Here is a 23050-nt window from a genome sequence, read left to right as displayed (position 1 = left end):
TTTGTTCCTTTGGTATTATCGGGCATTTTTCCAGTGCAGCTTACTAACTAGTTTTGCATACTTTGCCTTTTTTACAAGTTATTTGGTGCATAATGTAAGATAAAAAAGTTTTTTCTCTTTAATGTCCAGTCCCAGGCTTAAGTACTTGAGGTCTTGCCAAATCATCTGAAATAATTTAAGGTTGATGACTTGATACTTTTATGATGTTTCCCTAGATAATACTTTTATAGTAGAAAGTGTTGATAGGTCTCTTATCACTTGAGAGTGGCCGTGGGTTAATTATTACTTGTGTTTTACTCTAACAAGCATTGTTTGTATCAAGTAACAAAAAGTGACAATTTTGACTGGTGTTCTTGCTAAAACATTGTCAAACAACTTGAAGTTTAATATGGTACTTTTGTTAATGATAGAAATAAGATATCTGTACGGTAACATAAACGGGACGTTGGAAATCTTTTATTTACTTGTGCATGTGGGTATTACGTGGCTTTGCGATAATTATGTTATTAACAATTTCGTGCGATAGTATTTCATGGCCATGTGATTGGTATTTCGTACACATGGGTCCATAAATCATATCAAATTACCACGTAATGGCTTTCGTGTGGCACTCAATAGCTATTGCATGGCCATGTGATAGGTATTTCATGCACATGGGTCCATAAAACATATCTGATGGCCACTTAATGGCTATCGTGTGGCGCTCAATACCTATTGAGTGGCCATTAATACTATCCCATGTGCATGTACTAGCCATCATGTGTGCACATTTCTAATGTGTGGAAAAATAAAAGCTGTCATGTGTTTACATAGTAGAAAAAAAGATTTCCAATGTCCCAGAACCTTTCTATGAGATCATATGATGTCTATTGAACTCTTTAACTTAATTGTCTTAATTCTTACTATTGTCCTAAATCTTTTACTATTGTCCTACCTCTTTTACTATTGTCATTACTCTTTTACTATTGTCCTAACTCTTTTACTTTTGTCTTACCTCTTTTACTTTTGTCTTGACTCTTTTACTATTGTCTTAACTCTTTTACTACTGTCTTACCTCTTTTACTATTGTCTTACCTCTTTTACTATTGTCTTAACTCTTTTACTATTGTCTTAACTCTTTTACTATTGTCTTAACTCTTTTACTATTGTCTTAACTCTTTTACTATTGTCTTACCTCTTTTACTATTGTCTTAACTCTTTTACTATTGTCTTAACTCTTTTACTATTGTCCTAACTCTTTTACTATTGTCTTAACTCTTTTACTATTGTCCTAACTCTTTTACTATTGTCTTAACTCTTTTACTGTTGTCTTACCTCTTTTACTATTGTCTTAACTCTTTTACTATTGTCTTAACTCTTGTACTATTGTCTTACCTCTAATTATTGTCTTACCTCTTTTACTATTGTCTTAACTCTTTTTCTATTGTCTTACCTCTTTAACAATTGTCTTAACTCTTTAACTATTGTCCTAACTCTTTTACTTTTATCTTACCTCTTTTACTTTTGTCTTAACTCTTTTACTATTGTCTTAACTCTTTTACTACTGTCTTACCTCTTTTATTATTGTCTTACCTCTTTTACTATTGTCTTAACTCTTGTACTATTGTCTTAACTCTTTAACTATTGTATTACCTCTTTTACTATTGTCTTAATTCTTTTACTATTGTCTTATCACTTTAACTATTGTCTATTTAACTCTTTAACTATTGTCTATTTAATTCTTTTACTATTGTCTTAATTCGTACTATTGTCCTACCTCTTTTACTATTGTCTTAACTCTTTTACTATTGTCCTAACTCTTTTACTATTGTCTGACCTCTTTTATTATTGTCTTAACTCTTTTACTATTGTCTGACCTCTTTTACTATTGTCTTAACTCTTTTACTATTGTCTTATCTCTTTTTCTATTGTCTTAAACATTTAACTATTGTCTTAACTCTTGTTCTATTGTCTTACCTCTTTTATTATTGTTTTACCTTTTCTACTATTGTCTTACCTCTTTTATTATTGTCTTACCTCTTTTACTTTTGTCTTAACTCTTTAACTATTGTCTTACCTCTTTTACTATTGTCTTAACTTTTTTCCTATTGTCTTACCTCTTTTACTATTATCTTACCTCTCTACTATAATCTTAACTTTTTTACTATTGTCTTATCTCTTTTACTATTGTCTTAACTCTTTTACTATTATCTTACCTCTTTAACAATTGTCTTAACTCTTTAACTATTGTCCTAACTCTTTTACTTTTATCTTACCTCTTTTACTTTTGTCTTACCTCTTTTATTATTGTCTTACCTCTTTTACTATTGTCTTAACTCTTTTACTATTGTCTTACCTCTTTTACTATTGTCTTACCTCTTTTACTATTGTCTTACCTCTTTTACTATTGTCTTAACTCTTTTACTATTGTCTTACCTCTTTTACTATTGTCTTAACTCTTTTACTATTGTCTTACCTCTTTTACTATTGTCTTACCTCTTTTACTATTGTCTTAACTCTTTTACTATTGTCTTACCTCTTTTACTATTGTCTTACCTCTTTTACTATTGTCTTAACTTTTTTTACTACTGTCTTAACTCTTTTACTATTGTCTTACCTCTTTTTCTATTGTCTTAACTCTTTTACTATTGTCTTAATTTGTTCTATTGGCTAAACTCTTACTATTGTCTTAACCTTTACAAAGATCTGAACTTAACTTATTGGCTATATTGGCAGTTTATGCAATCTGATTTAAATCAGCTCCTAAATTACCCCTAGCTTGTATCTATGTTAACTTTAGAGTCAGTTTGGCAGTTTATGTAATCTGATTAAAATCACCTGCTAAATAACACATAGCTTGTATCTATGTTAACTTTATAAGGTCTGAACTTGAGTCAAATTGGCATTATATGCAGATATATCTGATGGATGTCACATTTCCCAGACATTCTTGTGTGTCTCTCCAATTTTCCCCAGTTCTAATCTTAATAAAGCTGCTATTTTTTCGCTTAACTCTGGAAATATAAATTAACTTCCTTAATTTATGTCTATATATAGAACTGAATGTGCTTTTTGATTAATTCAGGAAAATGTGCATTGACTGATCAATAAGATTGTATTGATTCCGTCAGAAGAAGAAAAAAGCTTTTTCTCTCTCTCGGAGAACGGACTGGTTAATTCTACCTGTCATTGTTGTTGTGTTGGACATTCACAGTTTATTGTGATTAGGTGAAATGTCTGACTGACCGATCTATAATGTCCGGTATAATTCTATCAGTGACAGTAAATGATTCCCACAATAACTGTAACGTATTCCCACAAATGTCATTTCTCTTTTATTGAATGACAGAAAATAACTTTGACGAGCTAGAGAAGGAAGCTGGGTGACAAACAGAAGACCCGCGTTAATGTCCTCAATGGGAATCATAAAAATCAGACTCGGCCATTGCCAATCATATCTGTCACTTCTCTTGTCCCCTCTGCTACTCTGGGCTTAGCTATGTTGCACTTTTGTCTTGATATCAAATAATACTTTATGTAATGTCTTCATTCCGTGGTTTTACTCCGTGAGGGGCCCATTCCTGCCTGAATTATAATGCACTGAAAAAAAAGCCTAGGGCATCTGAGGTTTTCCTCCCAGTAAAACTGGAAAGTCTCCATATGACTTATACTGTGTTGGTGTCAACCAAAAATATGCGTGATTTCTGTAAACAATTTATATATATTTAACCATCTGTTATTATTTTCTAGTGTGTCACACCTCATTCTTCCTTGTTCAATTTCTCCAATATAAAAATCAATGAACTAATAGTGACAATTCTTGTATGTTAATTATTCATTGTTTATTGGCGGTTACTGGTAAATTAATTGCATGCACTTGTTCTAATTAAATGAAGATATCTATATCAATATGATGTCTATAAATAGTATCATGTCAATCAATAAATCAATATATCGATGCAAGAAATTATGTTTCCGTTCTGATAAAATGTTTTAGTTCAATATTCCTATGATTATTATTTACCTTTATGTTGCTTATTGTTGTACTATTGTAATGGATATTATTTAACAGGTAGTTAAGCATTTCTTGTTTGTAATTATTTACTTTTCTTTTAGATAGCAATCTATTAAAATATTTAGTATTAAAATTGAAACCAACTTTTTTTGCAGTATTAATTTTTATTAATTGTATCATAGGTTGGTGACCTTTCTGTTGAAAATGTGTCAGAGTTAAATCGTATGTTATATATACATGCACAGTGTGTTAACTGGATTGCAGATATTAGATACCCGCACCCCAGAGCATGCCCATTGTTTGGCTCATTTTTTTCTGGGGTTTACGTATTGTGACGACAAAGAAAGGGATAGCAATTTACGATACAAAAAGAGAAAGAACATACGTCCCCTCTTACAAATCATATAGCCTTGTGTTTCAATGCTCTTTACTTATCACATGATGCAGCAATTTGTCTTTAATGTTCCTCAGATGTTGTATGCCAGTGACATGCACATGTTCATGGTCTATGTTAAAATTTTGCCGAAACATGATAAATATTTTTTTACAGATTAAAAGATGGACAATTCCATTTAAGATGATTAGCAGGAAAAGAGTTAAAATTTGATATCATTAAAGCAGCATGCCTCCTGATTTTTGGTTAATTTTTATGAAAAATTTGTAAATGTATTAAAATAAAAAAATATTGTGCTGTTAAAAAAAAAAAGTAATTGTCACATTGTAAATGGTACTTTCATTCCATGTAAATTACCAAAAATATGTGAAAATATACCATAATAGTATTTACTTTGTTAGTCACAAGGTAGAAATATGGTTATAAATATTGCAAAATTTGTCATTCATTGAATATGACATGCAAATTGTTACATGAATTTGAATTTTTTTACTTTTCTTAAACTTTGAGTTCATTTTTCTCAAATTTGATTTTCTTGAAAAAAAGTTTCGGCTCATCTGGAGGCATGCAGCTTTAAATAGGATATACATCATATACATGTAAAAGATTTATCAGATTTTTAAAGAAACTCAAGTATACTTATTACAATTAAATTATAATGAGCTACTTCTAGGAAATAAATGAAACATTTCTAAATATATTATATACACATTTTATTTACTGAAAACTTTGACTGTCACACTTGAGAATATGAATGTAAAAAAACATATTCAATGATAAATCAGGTGTCTTGGTTTGTGACATATTGCTCTTTGAAGACTTGTAAATTTATCATATTTTCTACTGCATTTTCTTTTGTTTTTCTTTTTTTTGTGAATACTAAAAGCTCATAAATTATGAATGATTCATGACTGAGATAATAAAACTAAACACTGCAAGTTATATTTGCTATCTAGATAATATTTCAGTCAACTTTCTATAATTTGATCAATCTTTCCATTAGTTCAATATGGGAAATGTTTGTTTTTTTCCTTACTATATTTTGTTAAAGTCACATGTAGAAGGATAATGGAATCACTGATAAATGATCATCTATATTACTAAATGAAGATTGTCTTAAATTTCCATGGTAACCATCATATATATCAGTACATCTCTACTTTAATTGCCAGGTTCAATGTTTACTGTCATCTCAGCAGATATTTTATCTTGATATTATGTATTATTTACATATACTCTAATTTCTAGTTACATGTACATTTTCTGAGTGCTTAAAGTGCTTTTCGATATGTTTTTTATCATATTACTGGTGAGTGACGTTTTTTTTGTATGTTTTTTTATGCTCATATATATTGATTGAAAGATTGGGGAGATGTCAATGTTCTTTATGTAGCCTATCTGTTTGTGGATGCAAAAAATTAATCATTTGACTGCTTTCTTGATACTGATACAGAAAAATATTTTCATAGTTTTGTCTTCCTTTACTATGTCCAGTATTTAATTAGTTGAGCATTGCTGTCTCCTGGGACAGCTCTTGTTCACAAATGAAATGATTATTCTGGATAAAAGGTGCGAGTGAATCTTCTGAAATTTTGTACATAAAGTATTCGTCTTGACCTACATCAAATGGAACAGTAATCTCAAAAAAAACTTAAAGTCCCGTCATGTCCAAAAACCTCAGTGGAGTCCCTTTAAACATATTTGGTGTGATGGTATTTTCCAATTAGATGTCTAAAATTGGGTTAGATTTAAAAATTTTGAGTCAAGGTCACTCAGGATAAAAATAGATTTTATTTCTCTTCCTTGTAGTAAAGCTTTATTATAGCAAATATAAGACACAAATCTACCAGTGTGTTAACTGATACTCTTGTTCTGTGAGAAATAAATATAATTATTGTATTGATGAAGCATTTGTGTTTCTTACCAAAGTAAAAGTTATATCTAATCATTAGAAATTAATGTTAGAGATAGTTGTTATTGCAGATGTTGTTAACTTACGCAGTTTTATAATTTGATCAATTTTGGTCTGTATTGCTATAAAATGAGATATAGTTTGTAATTAATATTCTGATTTGCTGTTTTCAGATTTGTGTGAATGATGGATGAGATGTTACCGTGGAAACCGACACCGTAATCTCTATGGATACCATTCTAGACAGCTAGGAATAGTGCTGTTTGACTATGTAAGATATATGAGAGTGAAGGTCGTTTTGGATATTGTGACATAGTGGCGCAAGAGAACGGCTTTTTCTCATCACTTGATTTTAGTTCTATTGTGGCACCGCTAAAAACCGCCAAGATTTCGTTCACAAATTTTCGCAACACGTGGGACGGAGGGATGAACTTTCTACGTAGGAGATTCAGCTCAGGGGATCTATCGGGGGAGCTTAAGAGTGATGATGAGCTTAATTTCTCGAGACTCAATTTTACTAAACGGGGTCCGTCCCCGAGTGCGCCAAGTTCGCCAACTAAAACACAAAGTACTGCTGGATTTTTTTCATCATCATCATCTTCCAGTCAAGCACATAAACCAGCTTATAATAAAGACCGATGCAAAACATTACTTGTCATTGATGATCAACACACAAATTGGTAAATTGATAATACCACAGGTATTTGGCGTGTGTCAAAGACCATAATGACCACCCCTCCCCTCTCCCACCCTCCAACATGCTACAACCCGACTGCCTTATTAATTAATAAGGCAGTAGGTTTGTAGCATGTGGGATGGTGGGAGAGGGGAGGGGTGGTCATTATGGTCTTCGACACACGCCGAATACCTGTGGATAAAACTATCTTTTTTGTTTGTTTGTGGGGATGGGTTGATGTGGGTGGGGGGCAGGATTAGGCCAAATTTATTTAAAAATAATGTTATACAATATATGCTTTCATTATAATATTATGTTACAAAATTTCCGGAAATCTAAACATTTTTATATCCCTGCCACATAGTGTGGAGGGTGCTATACTTGAATCACTGTTAATGACTGTTTCTTGTCTGTCCATTGGTCAGTCATTCCTTTTGTCTCCTTCATGTTTGCTCTGTAAATCCTATACCCTGTGAAAGATATGCTACAAATTTTGATCAAATGTTCAACTTGACAAGGCAATGTGTGGTGTCCATGCTACCACTGTTACAGATTGAGTTAAAGGTCACTTAAGAATGTCAAATTTTCTCATCAGCTCTAGTTCATGAAAGCCATCTTTGGTATGAAACAAAAAGTATTTCAATGATCAGCAAGAAGGGGACACAACACATACATTTTGTTAGTTATTTTAGTAAACTGTAAAACTTCAGGTGTGAGTTTTCGCATTACCTTTATCAGCTTTAATGATGTAAGAGAAACTTCTTAACCAGATTAAGACCTGCAATTTCTTCACTTTATAATCATAGATATGAATTCAATCCTATTTTTTCCCCCATTTTTTTTTGCCAGAGTTCATTGTAAAAAGAACAACATATTTATTATAAAGAAATTTTTTATTGAAGAAAAAACAGAACAAAACATTTATTACTTCTAAGCCTTATAGGAAATGCTTTGAATGTTCTCAGAAATAAATGTTTTTCTATGAAAGAACTTGAGAAAAATCATCTTTGATGAATCTAGCTTGGTATATTTAAGTCAATTTTATGGCAGTAACATCTTTTTTCTCCTTTATTTTCGGGACATGCAAGAGATTATTATTAAATTAACTGAAAGAATTGCTGGAGAAATTACTATTACTAACTGCAGTAATGTACATTGTTTGTTTGAGCAACCGTTAGTAAATGGTGGTTTATATTAGTACAGGGTACAAAGTTAACCTGGTTTTATGGTAATGGCCCTGTAATGATAATGTGTCATTCCTGATATATTATTGTGTTATGTAGATGTGATCTGAGGGGTTTCTCAGATTGATGATACATGGCAGTTAACTTTTAACGTTAAGAAATCTGAGATATTGCACAAGGACATGTTAATACTGGTATATAAAAATTGCCAATTGTCTTTATTCAAATACTGGCATGTAAAAATTGCCAATTGTCTTTATTCAAATACTGGTAAATAAAAATTGCCAATTGTCTTTATTCAAAAAATAGATATATACAGAATCCCTAAAGAAAGCCCAACACGGCAAAATTGAAAATGTTGCAGGCTCGGTTATAAAAATTGCCAATTGTCTACATTCAAATACTGGCATGTAAAAATTGCTAATTGTCTTTATTCAAATACTGGTATATAAAAATTGCCAATTGTCTTTATTCAAATACTGGTGTACAAAAATTGCCAATTGTCTTTATTCAAATAATGGTATATAAAAATTGCCAATTGTCTTTATTCAAATACTGGTATATAAAAATTGCCAATTGTCTACATTCAAATACTGGTATATACATGGTCTTTTTTCAAATACTGGTATATGAAAATTACCAATTGTCTTCATTTAAAAACTGTTATATAAAAATTTGCCGATTGTCTTTAGTCAAATACTGGTAATAAAAAAATTGCCAATTGTCTTTGGCTATATAAAAATTGCCAATGGTCTTTATTCAAATACTGGTATATAAAATTGCCAATTGTCTTTATTTAAAAATGGCTATATCAAAATTGCCAATCGTCTTTATTCAAATATAAGTATATGAAAATGGCCAATTGTCTTTATTCAAATACTGGTATATAAAAATTGCCAATTGCCATTATTCAAATACTGGTGTATAAAAATTGCCAGTTGTCTACATTCAAATACTGGTGTATAAAAATTGCCAATCGTCTTAATTCAAATACTGGTATATTAAAATTGCCAATCGTCTTTATACAAATACTGGTGTAAAAAAATTGCCAATTGCCTTTATTCAAATACTGGTGTATAAAAATTGCCAATTGTCTTTATTCAAATACTGGTATATAAAAATTGCCAATCGTCTTTATTCAAATACTGGTGTATAAAAATTGCCAATCGTCTTTATACAAATACTGGTGTAAAAAAATTGCCAATTGCCTTTATTCAAATACTGGTGTATAAAAATTGCCAATTGTCTTTATTCAAATACTGGTGTATAAAAATTGCCAATTGTCTTTATTCAAATACTGGTGTATAAAAATTGCCAATCGTCTTTATACAAATACTGGTGTAAAAAAATTGCCAATTGCCTTTATTCAAATACTGGTATATAAAAATTGCCAATTGTCTTTATTCAAATACTGGTATATAAAAATTTCCAATTGTCTTTATTCAAATGCTGGTGTATAAAAATTGCCAATTGCCTTTATTCAAATACTGGTGTACAAAAATTGCCAATTGCCTTTATTCTAATACTGGTATATTAAAATTGCCAATCATCTTTATTTGAATACTGTTATATAAAATTGCCAATTGCCTTTATTCAAATACTAGTACATGAAAATTGTCAATTGTCTTTATTCAAATATTGGTATATTAAAATTGCCAATCATCTTTATTTGAATACTGATATATAAAATTGCCAATCGTCTTTATTCAAATACTGGTACATGTAAAAAATTGCCAATTGTCTTTATTCAAATACTGGTATATAAAAATTGCCAATTGTCTTTATTCAAATACTGGTGTATAAAAATTGCCAATTGTCTTTATTCAAATACTGGTGTATAAAAATTGCCAATTGTCTTTATTCAAATACTGGTATATAAAAATTTCCAATTGTCTTAATTCAAATACTCAGGTATAAAAAAATTGCCAATTGTCTTTATTCAAATACTGGTATATAAAAATTGCCAGTTGTCTTTATTCAAAAAATGGTATATACTAAACTTGGCTTTATTCAAATGATGTTTTACAAAAATTGCCAATTGTTGTAATTTGCATACTTGTAAACAAAAATTGTCAGTTACCTAGTATATACAATTACTTGCATACAAAAATTGCAAATTATCTTTATTTATGTACTGGTACATAATGATTTGTAAGAAGAATTTTGTTTTCAAACAAAAGTGCATATAAACTGGTTTTAATTACTTCTACATGTTTCAATCATATGTATATTAAATGAATATAACATTTTGAAAGTTGTATCTTGACAAATTTATTGTTTTTAAGTGCACTTTTAAAAGAAGTATACATTGATAATAAACAAAATACTTACACGACCAACTTTAATGACTTTGTTTATTGTTCAACTTATTTGAATTTTGTATAATCTTGTATATTTTTATATTTCAGGGGTAAATATTTCCAGGGTAGGAAGATATTTGGAGACTGGGATGTACGTGTTGAACAAGTAAGTTTTTTAAAGTATACAAGTTTTACCAATCTTTTCTTTTTTGGTCGGCTTTTAAGTTGCACCAACACAGTAGAGGTCACAAATTGGCCAGCTGCTTTAAAAAGCTTAGAAAAAGTCGATTAGAAATAAAATATATACTCTGTATTATAGAATAAGACAATGATCAGCTGTTTTTTGTGTGCTATTGAAGTTGATATATTGCAGTTTCTTGGATGTATTCATATGACGACTTTAATCAATCAAATTTCTTCACAAATTGGATTTTATAATTCCCCCTCCCGCACTTCACCGCCTGAGCTCAATATTAACATTATTAAATTCCTCCAGTTTCATCAGAAGTTCTAGTGTTTGAAGTTTTGTATTGTTTAGATAAGAAATGCAAATTTTAACTTGCCAAGCAGTGAAAATTAAATGCAAACATTGCATAGTTTAAAATACATCAGTGACACAGAATTTATTTAAAGTTGACAACAGAAAGTCAAGTAAACGAGCAGAATTATTCATCTTAATGTGTAGCACTTTTTGTCCTAAGAATTTCTAAGGAAAGAACCGGCAATATTTTTTCTGAAGAAGACAAAATGCGGAAGCTAAAGATAAGCGTTTGTTTTTATTGAACTGATTATATAATTATATATTACAAGGAAAGAAATGAAAGGTTATTTCAGTGCAGTGCCAATGTATGAATAATTTATTTTATTAGCTGACAGCTACACATGCCCTTAACACCTTTAATATTTTCCTGAAGGATTATATCTCACCAATATATCTTGCAGTGTTTTTTCGGACCACTTTTCTTCAGCTGACAATATATAAATAACACATAGGTTTGTGAGTAATAGTAAAAATATCATCCGAAGGATAAAATACTGTTACCCAAGGTGTTGGCCGAGGGTAACAGTATTTTTACAAGGGGTGATATTTTTGCTGCTACTTACAAATATATCATAGCTATGTGTTTTGATGGGCTCAAATTTAATATCAGAAAATATTGACAATGGATAATTTCCAACACTGAAAAGCAATTGTTTCTGGTGAGCGACTCAGGGCCATCATGGCCCTCTTGTTTATTTTATTACCCGAACAAATACTTCATTGGGACACTGCTTCTATAGGTGCTTATTTTCAGGTTTTGACCTGATATGTAACAGTACACATTTTTGGTCACATGGTACACTTGAATTAACAGTAAGAATTACCCCCATTGGTTTATGGGAAATTAACATTGCAATCTAACTTTTTTCTATATGAAATTGTGGTCCTGATTCATTTGTAAAAAACTGTTGATTTTTTTTTTCTCAGAGCAGGTTATTCAGAATGAAAAGCTATATAATGAGAGCATATCTTAGAAAATCTTGAAGAATAATTCATATCAGCCTTATTAAATAAAAAAATCTTTATTTGAGGAATAGTAATTGTGTACATCATCATATGGTGTATGTATTAGTGTTTGACCAGATTATTACAAAGCACAAGAACCATGATTTACAAAGAGCACATTTTGTCAAAAATTATCTTTCCTTATAATGTTTTAAATAATTTACTCTAAATCATTGCCATCTTTCCTAAATTCTTTATTTTTATGAAAGAAAAAAATACATGCTTAATTTTATGTATAAAACTTTTGATTTCTGGTTTTCTAGAAACATACTTGTTTTGGGCAGAGTATGTGCCCTGGCACTGTCTGTTAAATACAATATATGTCAGTAAAATTTGTGAGGAGACTTGGGGATAGAAAAAATATGTTACAGTGATTGATTTGAATCACCATGACTACCAACACAAAATATCCCTGGCTATATTTGGTACTGGTTATAGTTGATCAATACAATAAGAATATGTTCAGACTGCAAGTTCAAAGACTTCATGCCTTTCATCTTCTCAACAAATCTTTTGGTTTTTGAAATTAATTTAAAGGAGCATTGCCTCTAGGGGGGCAAAAAAGTCAAATTTTGGGGTAGAATATATCTATTCTTGAAGAAAGACTGTTAATGTTCAGAATTCAAGTGACGTTTTGAATTGTGTATGCAAAATATACAGAATTTACTATTTTTGTCATTTATTTATACCCTGCTACAGGCTAAGGGCGATCTAGATACACCAGAACCGTGACAATGTGTTTTTTTATCCATCTCAACCCGGGGTACAACTTTGTACAGTTAAAACTGGGTAAATATATGTCACAGGGTGAGAAAAATGTGCAGTCTGACCAGGACTGGAACCTAGGACCTTAGGAATACAGTTCTGTGGCTCTAACGACTGAACTATCCGGTTGCTTACACATCTTCTCTACTACTGTAAATAGTGAACAGTTCTGAACTATGACATATATTTATAACAAGTGGAACAGGTTGTGCAGTGCACCATGAAACTGTAAAAAAAGTTAAAGTTTGTTAGTATCCCGTTTGTATTCCGTTAGTATCCCGAGATTAGATTGGAAAACCCCACATTTTCTGAGGTTCTGATTATGCATATTTTGACACTTAATAACATATGTATAGCTTTTAATTGATTAAGGCTAGAATTCATGGGGCATCCTTTGTCGGGTGGTTAAGATTGTTGTCTTCAAACCTCACGCCTCTCACCGCTATCGGTTCCAATCTTGCCAGGGACTTTGGATTCTTTCATTTGAGGAAGATATCCAGCTTGCTAACAGAATGTTGGGGGTTCAACTGACTTACTGAGGTGCCTGTTTGGCCTGAAAAAAATTTCATGGGGGGCACCTTTAGGTTTTTCAAAATAAACCCGGAAAGTCGCCATTTTGACCTTTTTCTTAGTTGTTTGTGCAAAAATTTAAAAACCCAAAAACCCCAAAACTACCTCGCAAAAAAAGGCTTTGAAAATTTTTCAAATTTTTTTTATATGCTTGGAAAAGTTAATTTTGCTGCTTTAAATAATTTCAAAACTTTCATCAAAATCCTCACAAATTCATAGACATGCTGCTATTATGGTGATCAATGAATCAATGATACAGAGCAATCAGTCATGTTTCATATCTTTAAATCTTTTTGGAACATTTGAAATTCTTCAGCATAATTGTTTTCCGCTAATTCTCTTTTAATGTTGTCGATAATCAAATGATGTTTTTAACTATTGTTTGATATTTCCTGTGGAACAAAATATGGCTGTCTCATAAAATATACTAGGGATTTATCTAGGAGATGTTTATGGTAGATTTGTTTAATCTTCTATCTCATATATAAGTGCTAGCTTTGAAGAGAAAAGTTTCAATTTGAAGCAAACGGATGATAATTAATCCAAAGAGAGAAAAATTTACACTTTTTTGTAAGGTCACATTTAAGATAAGGTCACATTTAAAATAAGTTCACATTTAAGATAGTGTTACATTTAAGATGAGGTCACATTTAAGATAGGGTTACATGTAGGATAAGGTAAGATAACATCACATTTAAGATAGGGTCACATTTAAGATAAGGTCACATTTAAAATAGGTTCACATTTAAGATAAGATCACATTTAAGATAGGGTCACATTTAAGATAAGGTAATATATAGTGTCATATTTAAGATAAAGCCACATTTAAGATAGGGTCACATTTGGTCACATTTAAGATAAGGCCACATTTGAGATAGGGTCAGTCATTTGGTCATATTTAAGATAAGGCCACATTTAAGATAGGGTCACATTTGGTCACATTTAAGATAAGGCCACATTTAAGATAAGTTAAGATTAGGTCACATTTAAGATTAAGTAAGATAAGGTCACATTTAAGAAAAGGTCACACTTAAAATAAGGGAAGATAATGTCGCATTAAAGATAAGGTAAGATAAGGCCACATTTAAGATATAGTAAGATCAGGTGACATTTAAGATACAGTAAGATCAGGCACATTTAAGATAAGATAAAATAAGGTCACATTTAAGATAAGGTCACATTTAAGATAAGGGCTTATTTAAGATAAGGTCACATTTATGATAAGGTCACATTTAAAATAAGGTAAGATAAAGTCACATTTAAGATAAGGTCAAATTAATTAGGACACTGTAACTGATTACTAAGGCTAACTATTGTCTGACATTTTCTACACATACAATTAAAGTGATTCTCTCTTTAAATCACACTGTTACTGATGAAGGTAAGAGACAATTCCATGTCTAGTATTATGTAATTAGCTAGGAAAGGTCACAATAAATCTACAAATATTTTCTGCCAGCAAATTTAGAGTGTTTCCAGTAGTTTTCAGCTCTAGTGAAGTTGTTTTCTCCTGGCACTTTAATTATTGAAGGTATCACAGTCTCAGTGGTTTATGACTGTTTCATTGTATTTAAATGTCTTCTCAGTTTGTGGTGAGAAAGGAAACTTTGTAATGATATTTTACCATGATAATAAAGAAATTTAGGTTTCTATTGTTTGCTCTTTCCCTCAGAAGATTTTTTTAAGTTTATACAAAAGTGAGGACCAGGGGAGATTCCTTCACTCCTTCCGATTAATGACAACAACCAAAAAAGCTAGAAAATTGCAGATTTTGGTTTTTATTGTCTTTGTTCTTAAAAGGTAATCAAGATTGCAACCTCTCTCATGCCCCCCTAGTAGCAGTTAAAGTTTTATTCAATTTTTAACACAAAATAAATATAAGAATCAATGGTCCCAAAGGACCAGAAATTTGGGACCAGAAATATAACAACTTTGAGAAAAGATCAATGACAGCTTAGTGCAGCTGCACTTATAGCAGTTAAAAACTACTGGGCATCATCAGCCATATTGCATAGTAGAATCAGTTATGTAATTTGAAGACTTTAATAATGTCAATAATTATTATTAAGTATTAATTTAAAGATTCTGAAAGATTGTTAGATAGGAAAAACAAAAATTGACTAAAACTTTTCATTTTTCACAATCTCGTCAGGTCAAGGAAATAAAGATTCTTAAGCAATCTGTTTTTTTTTGTTTGTTAAATGTTGAAGGGCTTGTCCTTTTTGATGAAGAAACAGTTCAATATAAATGTCACCGGGTGAGAAAAATAATTATGCAGTCTGAACAGGACTCAGACCCTGGACCCTCAAAACACTGTTCAGTGGCCCTACCAACTGAGCTCTACGGCCATCTACACATCTTTTCCACAGGGACTCGACACAGTATCGGGATACTGTACAAACACTTTGTCGAGTCCCTATAATCTTTTCCCCTAAATAGTAAGTTTGTGACATTAATGTTTATAGTAAAATATCCTTGACCAAACAGATTAATGACTTCCTTTGCTGAGCTCTTTGTAATATTACTAGTGCTCCATGATGAAAGCCTAATTTTATTTATTTCAGATATCTATGATAAAGGCTCATAGATAAATACAAAGATTTGAAAAATCTAACATAGTTGTTGTTGTTGTTATTTCAGGCAGAATTTAATGAGATAAATTTAGCATCATACTCAGATACGGGAACCATGGTTGATATACAAGTAACTAGACAGGGAACCAAAGTTGTCAGGTATGTTATCATAGCTTTAAAAGTCATATAGATTTACAAAAATTGTGGGGCATCCTTGGCCAAGTGGTAATGGTCATTTATTTTAAAGCACTTGCCCCTCACCACTCTGGGTTCGAAACATGCCAGGGACTTTGGATTCTTCCATGTACTTGCTTACTGAACATTGGTGGTTTAACTCAGGTCTTCCTCAACCAGTAATGCTGGAAAGTCGCCAACTTAAAACCCAACCAAAAAAAATAAAAATAACTCGAAAAAAACCTTGTAAAATGTGCAGAGGTTAAAAAATATACCTGAGTTAGCTGTGATACATTATTAGGGTTAAGCATTATGTGGGGCTTACATGCAATTCGATGCCGATGCTGGAATAATATATTATTGTGAAATTATCCCATTGTGAAACATCTTGCAAACTTAAAAAAATATACACAAAATAATGTCCTGTCAAGGAGGGGATCTAATTAGGAAATTTGAATTTAGGACATCCAATTAATATAATAATTGTCTCTCTATTCTAAAATAAGAGCAATGGTTTGGAGTATTAGAAGTTGCTGGCTAGATTCCAAGCCAGCCATAGTGGTATCACTTTGATAAAACCTGACAACTGGCACAAGTCATTTCATTTTTATATAGAAAAAACATAATTGTCTTCTCTGTCATACCCTCATAGAAAAGGACTATCTTGATAAATGATTAAACATGTTTTATAAACTATAAAAAAAATTTTTTTGAACCAGGGCCTTTTCCGGCAATTTTGGGAAAAGGCATGATGTGGCTTTATTAAAAATGAAAAAGATATGTGGCATTTTATGATATTTGAGAATTTTTTAAAAGTTGATACATGAATTAAGTTTTATCCATGTGTCGGTCACTTGACCTGTTAAGAATCTAAAGAATAAGGTAAAACAATTCAATTTTTCTCAGAATATCTTTGCTGATCGAGACTGGTTATGTTCTGAGAAATTGTTTCATGAAAATGCAAATGACTTGAAAAAAAAAATTTCCTCATTTAACTGATGGGAGAATATTTATGAAAATTGATAAGACTACATTAGTGTGTGCATGAAAACATCATATTTTATTCCTTTGGGTTCTTTTATCATTAAATGCAAATAGAAGTTGAAATAAAATGACAGATTGTTTATTGAACTGTCCCAGCAAATGTTTCCCCTGATTTCATCCATGAAAACAACAAACACTACCTGTAAATTAGAATTTTTCTCTTTTGCATTTTGATTAAAGGCTTTAAGCATGTAATATTAAAATTATGTTTTCAGAATATTAAATGTTTGAAAATCTTTAAAGTAAATCAAGTTTTCTATTGCATCATTATACCTCTGCATAACTAAGTTGTAAACTGGAGGAATCAGCTTTTCCGTCTGGCAATCCGTCCGTCCAGTCGTCTGTCGGTTATTCCTTGTCCGCCAAATAACTTAAAATTCCTTTGACCCACAGTCTTCATATTTGGCATGGAGGTTTTTCATGATAAGTAGATTACCCCTAATGATTTTGAGGTCACTGGGTCAAAAGTCAAGGTCACAGGGGCCTTGACTTAAAAAAGTATGTCAACCCAATAACTTAAGAATCCTTCGATCCACAGTCTTGAGATTTGGCATAGAAGTTGATCATGACCATTGATTGACCCAGATTGATTTTGAGGTCACTGGGTCAAGGGACAAGGTCACATGGGCATTGACTAAAAAAGCTTAAAAATTGCTTAAGAACGCTTTTGTCAACAGTCTTCATATTTGATATTGAAGTTGTTTATGACTAGTAGATGACCCCTATTGATATTTAGGTGACTGTGTCAAAGGTCAAGGTCACAGGGCTTTTCTTCAATAATCTTGTCTGCTCAAATGCTTAAGAATGCCTGTCAAAGGTGTATTGATTTTGGCATTTGAAGCATGTAGAATACATAACTTAGATATGCACTGGCTTACTATCCTAAGATTTGGCAAAGACCCAGATAGCAGATAGTAGTTGGCCCAACGTTGGGCCAATTACATTTGCTTTGTTGGCCCAACACATAATGCCAACATTGGCCCAATGTCAATTTGCTAATTAGGGCAACGTTGGGCCAACGGTTGGTATATGGTTGGCCCAACAACTGCTTTCCTACTCTTATCGTTGGCCCTCCATTGGTCCAATGACTGGTTTTCCTTCCTATCGTTGGCCCTCTGTTGGCCCAACAACTGGTTTCCCTTCTTCTTGTTGGCCCCCCGTTGGCCCACTGACTGGTTTCCTACAATAAACATTGGCCCTTCGTTGGCTTAATGCCTTGTTTTCATAAAAGAACAAAAAATATACTAATTACTACAATTTATTACTAAATGTTGTTCACATATTCATTTTCATTTTCTTTCTCTTTTGTTGTTGCAACTTTTTAGTCAATCTCTTCCTCCGCCCGCCTTCCCTTATCTTGGGCATTATCTTAGCCACTCCTTCATTGTCTTCTCGATTTTATTATTAGTAGACCCCGGTCTTCTTCCTCTTACAGCATCTGAAATTTATACAGTTTACTGATTTTATTTAAATATACACTACTAATTATAATTTACTAGTACACATAAATCTGTCAAAATGCAAATAGAGCTAAGGGGATAAGACTTTGATAGTAAAGAAATATTTTGAATTACAAGTCAATAGATTTAATAGTAACAGAGATATTTGACATAATTAAAAATTTTAACCTAAAATTTTTAAGTTAAAAAGGGGCATAATTCTGTCAAAATACAAATAGAGTTATGATGATCATTTACAACACAAGAGTCACATCTTACACCCACGGTGTAAAATAATTTTCTAGCACCGGTGAAATCACCTTTGAAAAAGTAAAAATACAAACCTAATATGACTTTTTTAAGTTTTTCGAATGGTTTTTTCGAGCCTTTTCCAACCCAGTTGTATTCTAGGGCAACTTCCTGAGACAAAGTGTGAGACATAACATGGCGAACAATGCTCTCCCAATTAGACATAAATTTGCTGTCTGAAATGAAATAAAAACAATTTTTGCAGTCGGGTAAAGTAATTTGTGTTACACTTAAAATTAAATTTACACAAAGTTTCGTATACACTCTACTGCAATGAGTGATGTTACTGCTAAAAAGTCTAGTAACAAAGCAGAATTTTGCAAATAACTCATAATCGATCATAATCATAATTATATCGAGGTTGTCCTTGAGCTCTAAATGACCACTGTTGATTCTGACAAAGTGGTATGCCGGGGTATTCATGCCATGACAGTGGCAGTTCTAGTTCAAGCAGTTCAATATGTTAATATATAGGGGATATCAAATGAGTGTAGATGGAACAAGTTGAATAAAATCATTATGTGAACATAATATTCATTATATTGTTTTATTCAATTAATTCAATAAATACTTACTAATAAACACTAACCCATACTTAGTTTGCACTGTTCACTATTAAGTCAATACTTGTTTTTGAAATTTTCCCTATAATAAATGAATGCTTTTGGCCAGATTGAAAGTAATAAACACGGTAAGGGGTGACTAAAGCTCCTTGTAGCAAGTACATTATACAATAAGTACAGTACTTAATAATTTGGTCATTAACTTGCTAGAAAGTACATTCTATCTATAGTCTCAAATTATGTGAGCTACAGTAACTTTGTATTAGATTTGACAAACTGTTAATAATGCAGCCTTTTACAGACAAATATAACCGCATGACATTAAAATATCCCTGTACTGGTAAATAACAAGTCAGCATCTACGAGTGTCTTAAAAACCCACAGAGACCGATAAACAGTCATCGTAACTTATCGCACTGTGACCAATATTAGACAGACTAACAAACATAGACTGGTTATTGATGTATAAATAATTTGGTAATTTCTACACTAATATTACGGTAATACAGTCTGTTTATTAAGCAGTAATTTTATTTCGAGACATAGATGAATAATTAGTCTGCAAATGGAGTAATATCATTGTTATATTATGATACAATAATTTATATTATACATTGTAGTACTTTATTTTATTATGGTTGGTATCAAAATTAACCAATCAATAACAAGTATCTCATAACTTGCTGCACATTTCTATTGCATTTTATTGTAAATAATATATAACTGTATGTCAATAGAAACAATTGTGGGCTTCAAATTTTCACTATATTCATGGGGATTATCTTTGAGATCTTATAAAAGATCATTACAAGCCCGATTTATGTATGTTTAGATTTGTTCAAGCCAGATTTATGTATGTTTAGATTTGTTCAAGCCAGATTTATGTATGTTTAGATTTGCTTATTACATTATCATTCAAGCCAGATTTATGTATGTTTAGATTTGCTTATTACAGATCATTCAAGCCAGATTTATGTATGTTTACAGATCATTCAAGCTAGATTAATGTATGTTTAGATTTGTTCAAGCCAGATTTATGTATGTTTAGATTTGTTCAAGCCAGATTTATGTATGTTTAGATTTGCTTATTACAGATCTTTCAAGCAAGATTTATATATGTTTGATTTGTTTTATTACAGATCTTTCAAGCAAGATTTATATATGTTTGATTTGTTTTATTACAGATCTTTCAAGCCAGATTTTCTGCTGATACGGCAACATGTACGTGATGCCGGGGAGGACTGGAGGAATATTCTCATAGGATTTCAGTATGGTGGAATACCCAGTATAAATAACCTACATGCTTGCTATAACTTTCTAGATAAACCATGGGTGGTAAGTAAAATAGAGCCTACATGTACCTTTGCTTTTCTTTTTAAATGATGACAGGCATAAAATTTAGGGGATTCCCCCCCCCCCCCCAGCTTAAATGTGTCAAATTTAAACATTGACCTTCACAAAACTTTTTATAGTCATAATTATAACATTAACACTGAATGATGCAATAGTCATGTGACCATGACCATGGTTTTTATTTTGCTATGGAGACAACTTTAAAACTATTGTGGCACCATTTGTACTTCCTTTGTAAAGATCAAGACATCATAATGAATGTTTAAACTGCAGTAGATAGCAAAAATCCCATCAATATTTTTACAGTTTTATCAGGACAACAAATTATAAAGAACTGACCGAATAATTGTTTCTAATTTAGACAAATTACATTACTCAGTCATGATTCTAAAGATGAGGAAGCTGTCTACAATATAACATGTCTGGAGAAATTTTTTTTTTCCCATCCATTCGGCACTGTGATCTTTCTCTACCTTTGGAGTCCGAATAAATGTAATTGGACTGATTAAAATGGACAAAATGTAAAATGATACAGAGGGTCAAAGTGGTCTATAGAAGTTGTTTCCCTTTTTATGCCGCCCTTTACATTTATATCTCAGTTTGTTTTTCTTTTCCATCCTTTTTGTCAATCTTACCGTTTCTCATTGCACTTTCATTTATTGGCTTATACCTTAAATGAAGTGCAATGGTAGTGTTTATAAACGTTTACCCTTCAAGTGATGTTCAAGGTCAGTGAGCCTAAAAACAGAATTTCCTTCTTATCCTTGTAATCAGATAAAAAGAAAACAGAATCCCTAAAGAAAGCCCAACACTGTAAAATTGAAAAGGTTGCTTGCTCGGTTTGATTGAGCCTATTCATGGATGGTAATTGCAAGCTACCGTCCATGCCCCCTAGCACCGGTTTAAGCAGAATTCAACATTTAACATGAAGTGGTAAAATTTTGAATATTGAATTGGTAAAATAAGATCATGTTACATTTATAGCTTTGTCAAGCCACATCATTGAGTCTCCAGCAGTGTTATCTTTATTATATCAATATTTCAGTTTGCCCAGTTAGTACAGATACAGAATCGACTCGGACCTGAGATCTTCCCGCTGATTCATCAGGCGTATTACCCTAACCATCGCGAAATGGTGAGTAATTTATGGGTGAGTGTCGCTCCAGATTGGCCGTTGTTCCACCCTGCAACGAGCAAGCGACTGATCCATTTCATTTAGCCATACTTGGTTTGTATATTCCAAGGTTACTATAGCAACTGCTGTTTGTATTTAATTTATATATAGAGGAAAGAATTTTAATTTTTCGAAACAGCAGTTTCTGTAGTGCTGAATATTTTTTTTTATATTTTGATCTTTGTTTTATTAATTTTATAGCATTAGTTTACATCAGTATCTGTGTGAAATCATTTTTTTAGGCTCAATAAATATTTTGATCGACTTAAAAAAAATTTATCATAACAAAATGATGGCAATGTTTGGTTACAGCTAGATTGAAAAGGTGGTTTTCAATGTAAACACAGTCAATCTATTTTCAAGAAGAAGTAAAATGATTTCACATGATCTTCTGCTCACTTTTCATTTCCTGCTTCATTCTGTTTTTTCAAAATGAGAAATGGCTGTATTGACAGTTTATAAAGATTTTGTACCTTACTTTGATGACTGGTACTGTTTTCCCAATATCAGGTTTTCATAAATTATATATATATACCTTTAACCTGAGAAATTTCTTAATGGACTTGACCATGTTTCATTTTTGGTACTGTCCATTATTGATTTTGGGGGTGTCAATATGAAATTTTAAGTTAGAAAGAGTCTGAAAAAAGCCAAATGTAGTATAATCAATGTTAATTTAAACCAAAGCTTTTTAAAAAATTTATTTTTAAGTTATAATTTTTCTGTTTTGAAATATTTTCACTTAATTTGCACAGATATATTTTCCTTCACACCTTTTAAATCCAGCCCACAATTATAGAATAGCATCTTGTTTGACCCACAAACTACAATTTTGAAATATTAATTTAATCTGCAACAAAAAACTTTTCTTATATGACAGCTTTGTCCTTTCTCGTAAAAAATTAAATGAACAGTAACTTCTTCTAAATAACTTTCATTGCCAAGTATAGTTATGAGACTTGGTGACAGTTTAGATAATTTAATTGATAAAATCGTGCAGCATAAACTTCCTCTTATTTTATAGAAGAAGTGTAAGTTGTTGATGCTGTTATTTTTTTCAAATATTTTCCGGGAAGTCAT

General features: G+C 31.5%; 1 protein-coding gene across 1 annotated transcript; it reads left to right on the top strand.

Annotated features, from left to right (window-relative positions):
• Positions 1–6472: 6472 nt before the first annotated feature.
• LOC132723174 (synapsin-like) lies at positions 6473–22082 on the top strand. The gene is made up of 5 exons (XM_060707850.1): positions 6473–6980; positions 10569–10626; positions 15982–16073; positions 20628–20778; positions 21842–22082. Exons 1-5 carry the CDS (start codon positions 6727–6729, stop codon positions 22013–22015), a joined length of 729 nt encoding a protein of 242 aa, XP_060563833.1. The 5' UTR covers positions 6473–6726; the 3' UTR covers positions 22016–22082.
• The last annotated feature ends 968 nt before the right edge of the window (positions 22083–23050 follow it).

Source organism: Ruditapes philippinarum, unplaced genomic scaffold (genome assembly GCF_026571515.1).
Source record: "Ruditapes philippinarum isolate M1 unplaced genomic scaffold, ASM2657151v2 ctg7091_1_1_1_1, whole genome shotgun sequence".
NCBI classification, from domain to species: domain Eukaryota; kingdom Metazoa; phylum Mollusca; class Bivalvia; order Venerida; family Veneridae; genus Ruditapes; species Ruditapes philippinarum.
Note: the sequence above shows the minus strand (reverse complement) of the source record. Positions and strands in the feature narration are given on the sequence as shown.

What these genes read in the sequence shown, in the direction of transcription:
- LOC132723174 (XM_060707850.1), top strand. Translation starts at nt 6,727, where the DNA reads ATGAACTTTCTACGTAGGAGATTCAGCTCAGGGGATCTATCGGGGGAG. An exon ending in GATGATCAACACACAAATTG is followed by an intron (nt 6,981 to 10,568) that starts GTAAATTGATAA and finishes TTTATATTTCAG; the next exon opens with GGGTAAATATTTCCAGGGTA. An exon ending in CAGGGAACCAAAGTTGTCAG is followed by an intron (nt 16,074 to 20,627) that starts GTATGTTATCAT and finishes GTTTTATTACAG; the next exon opens with ATCTTTCAAGCCAGATTTTC.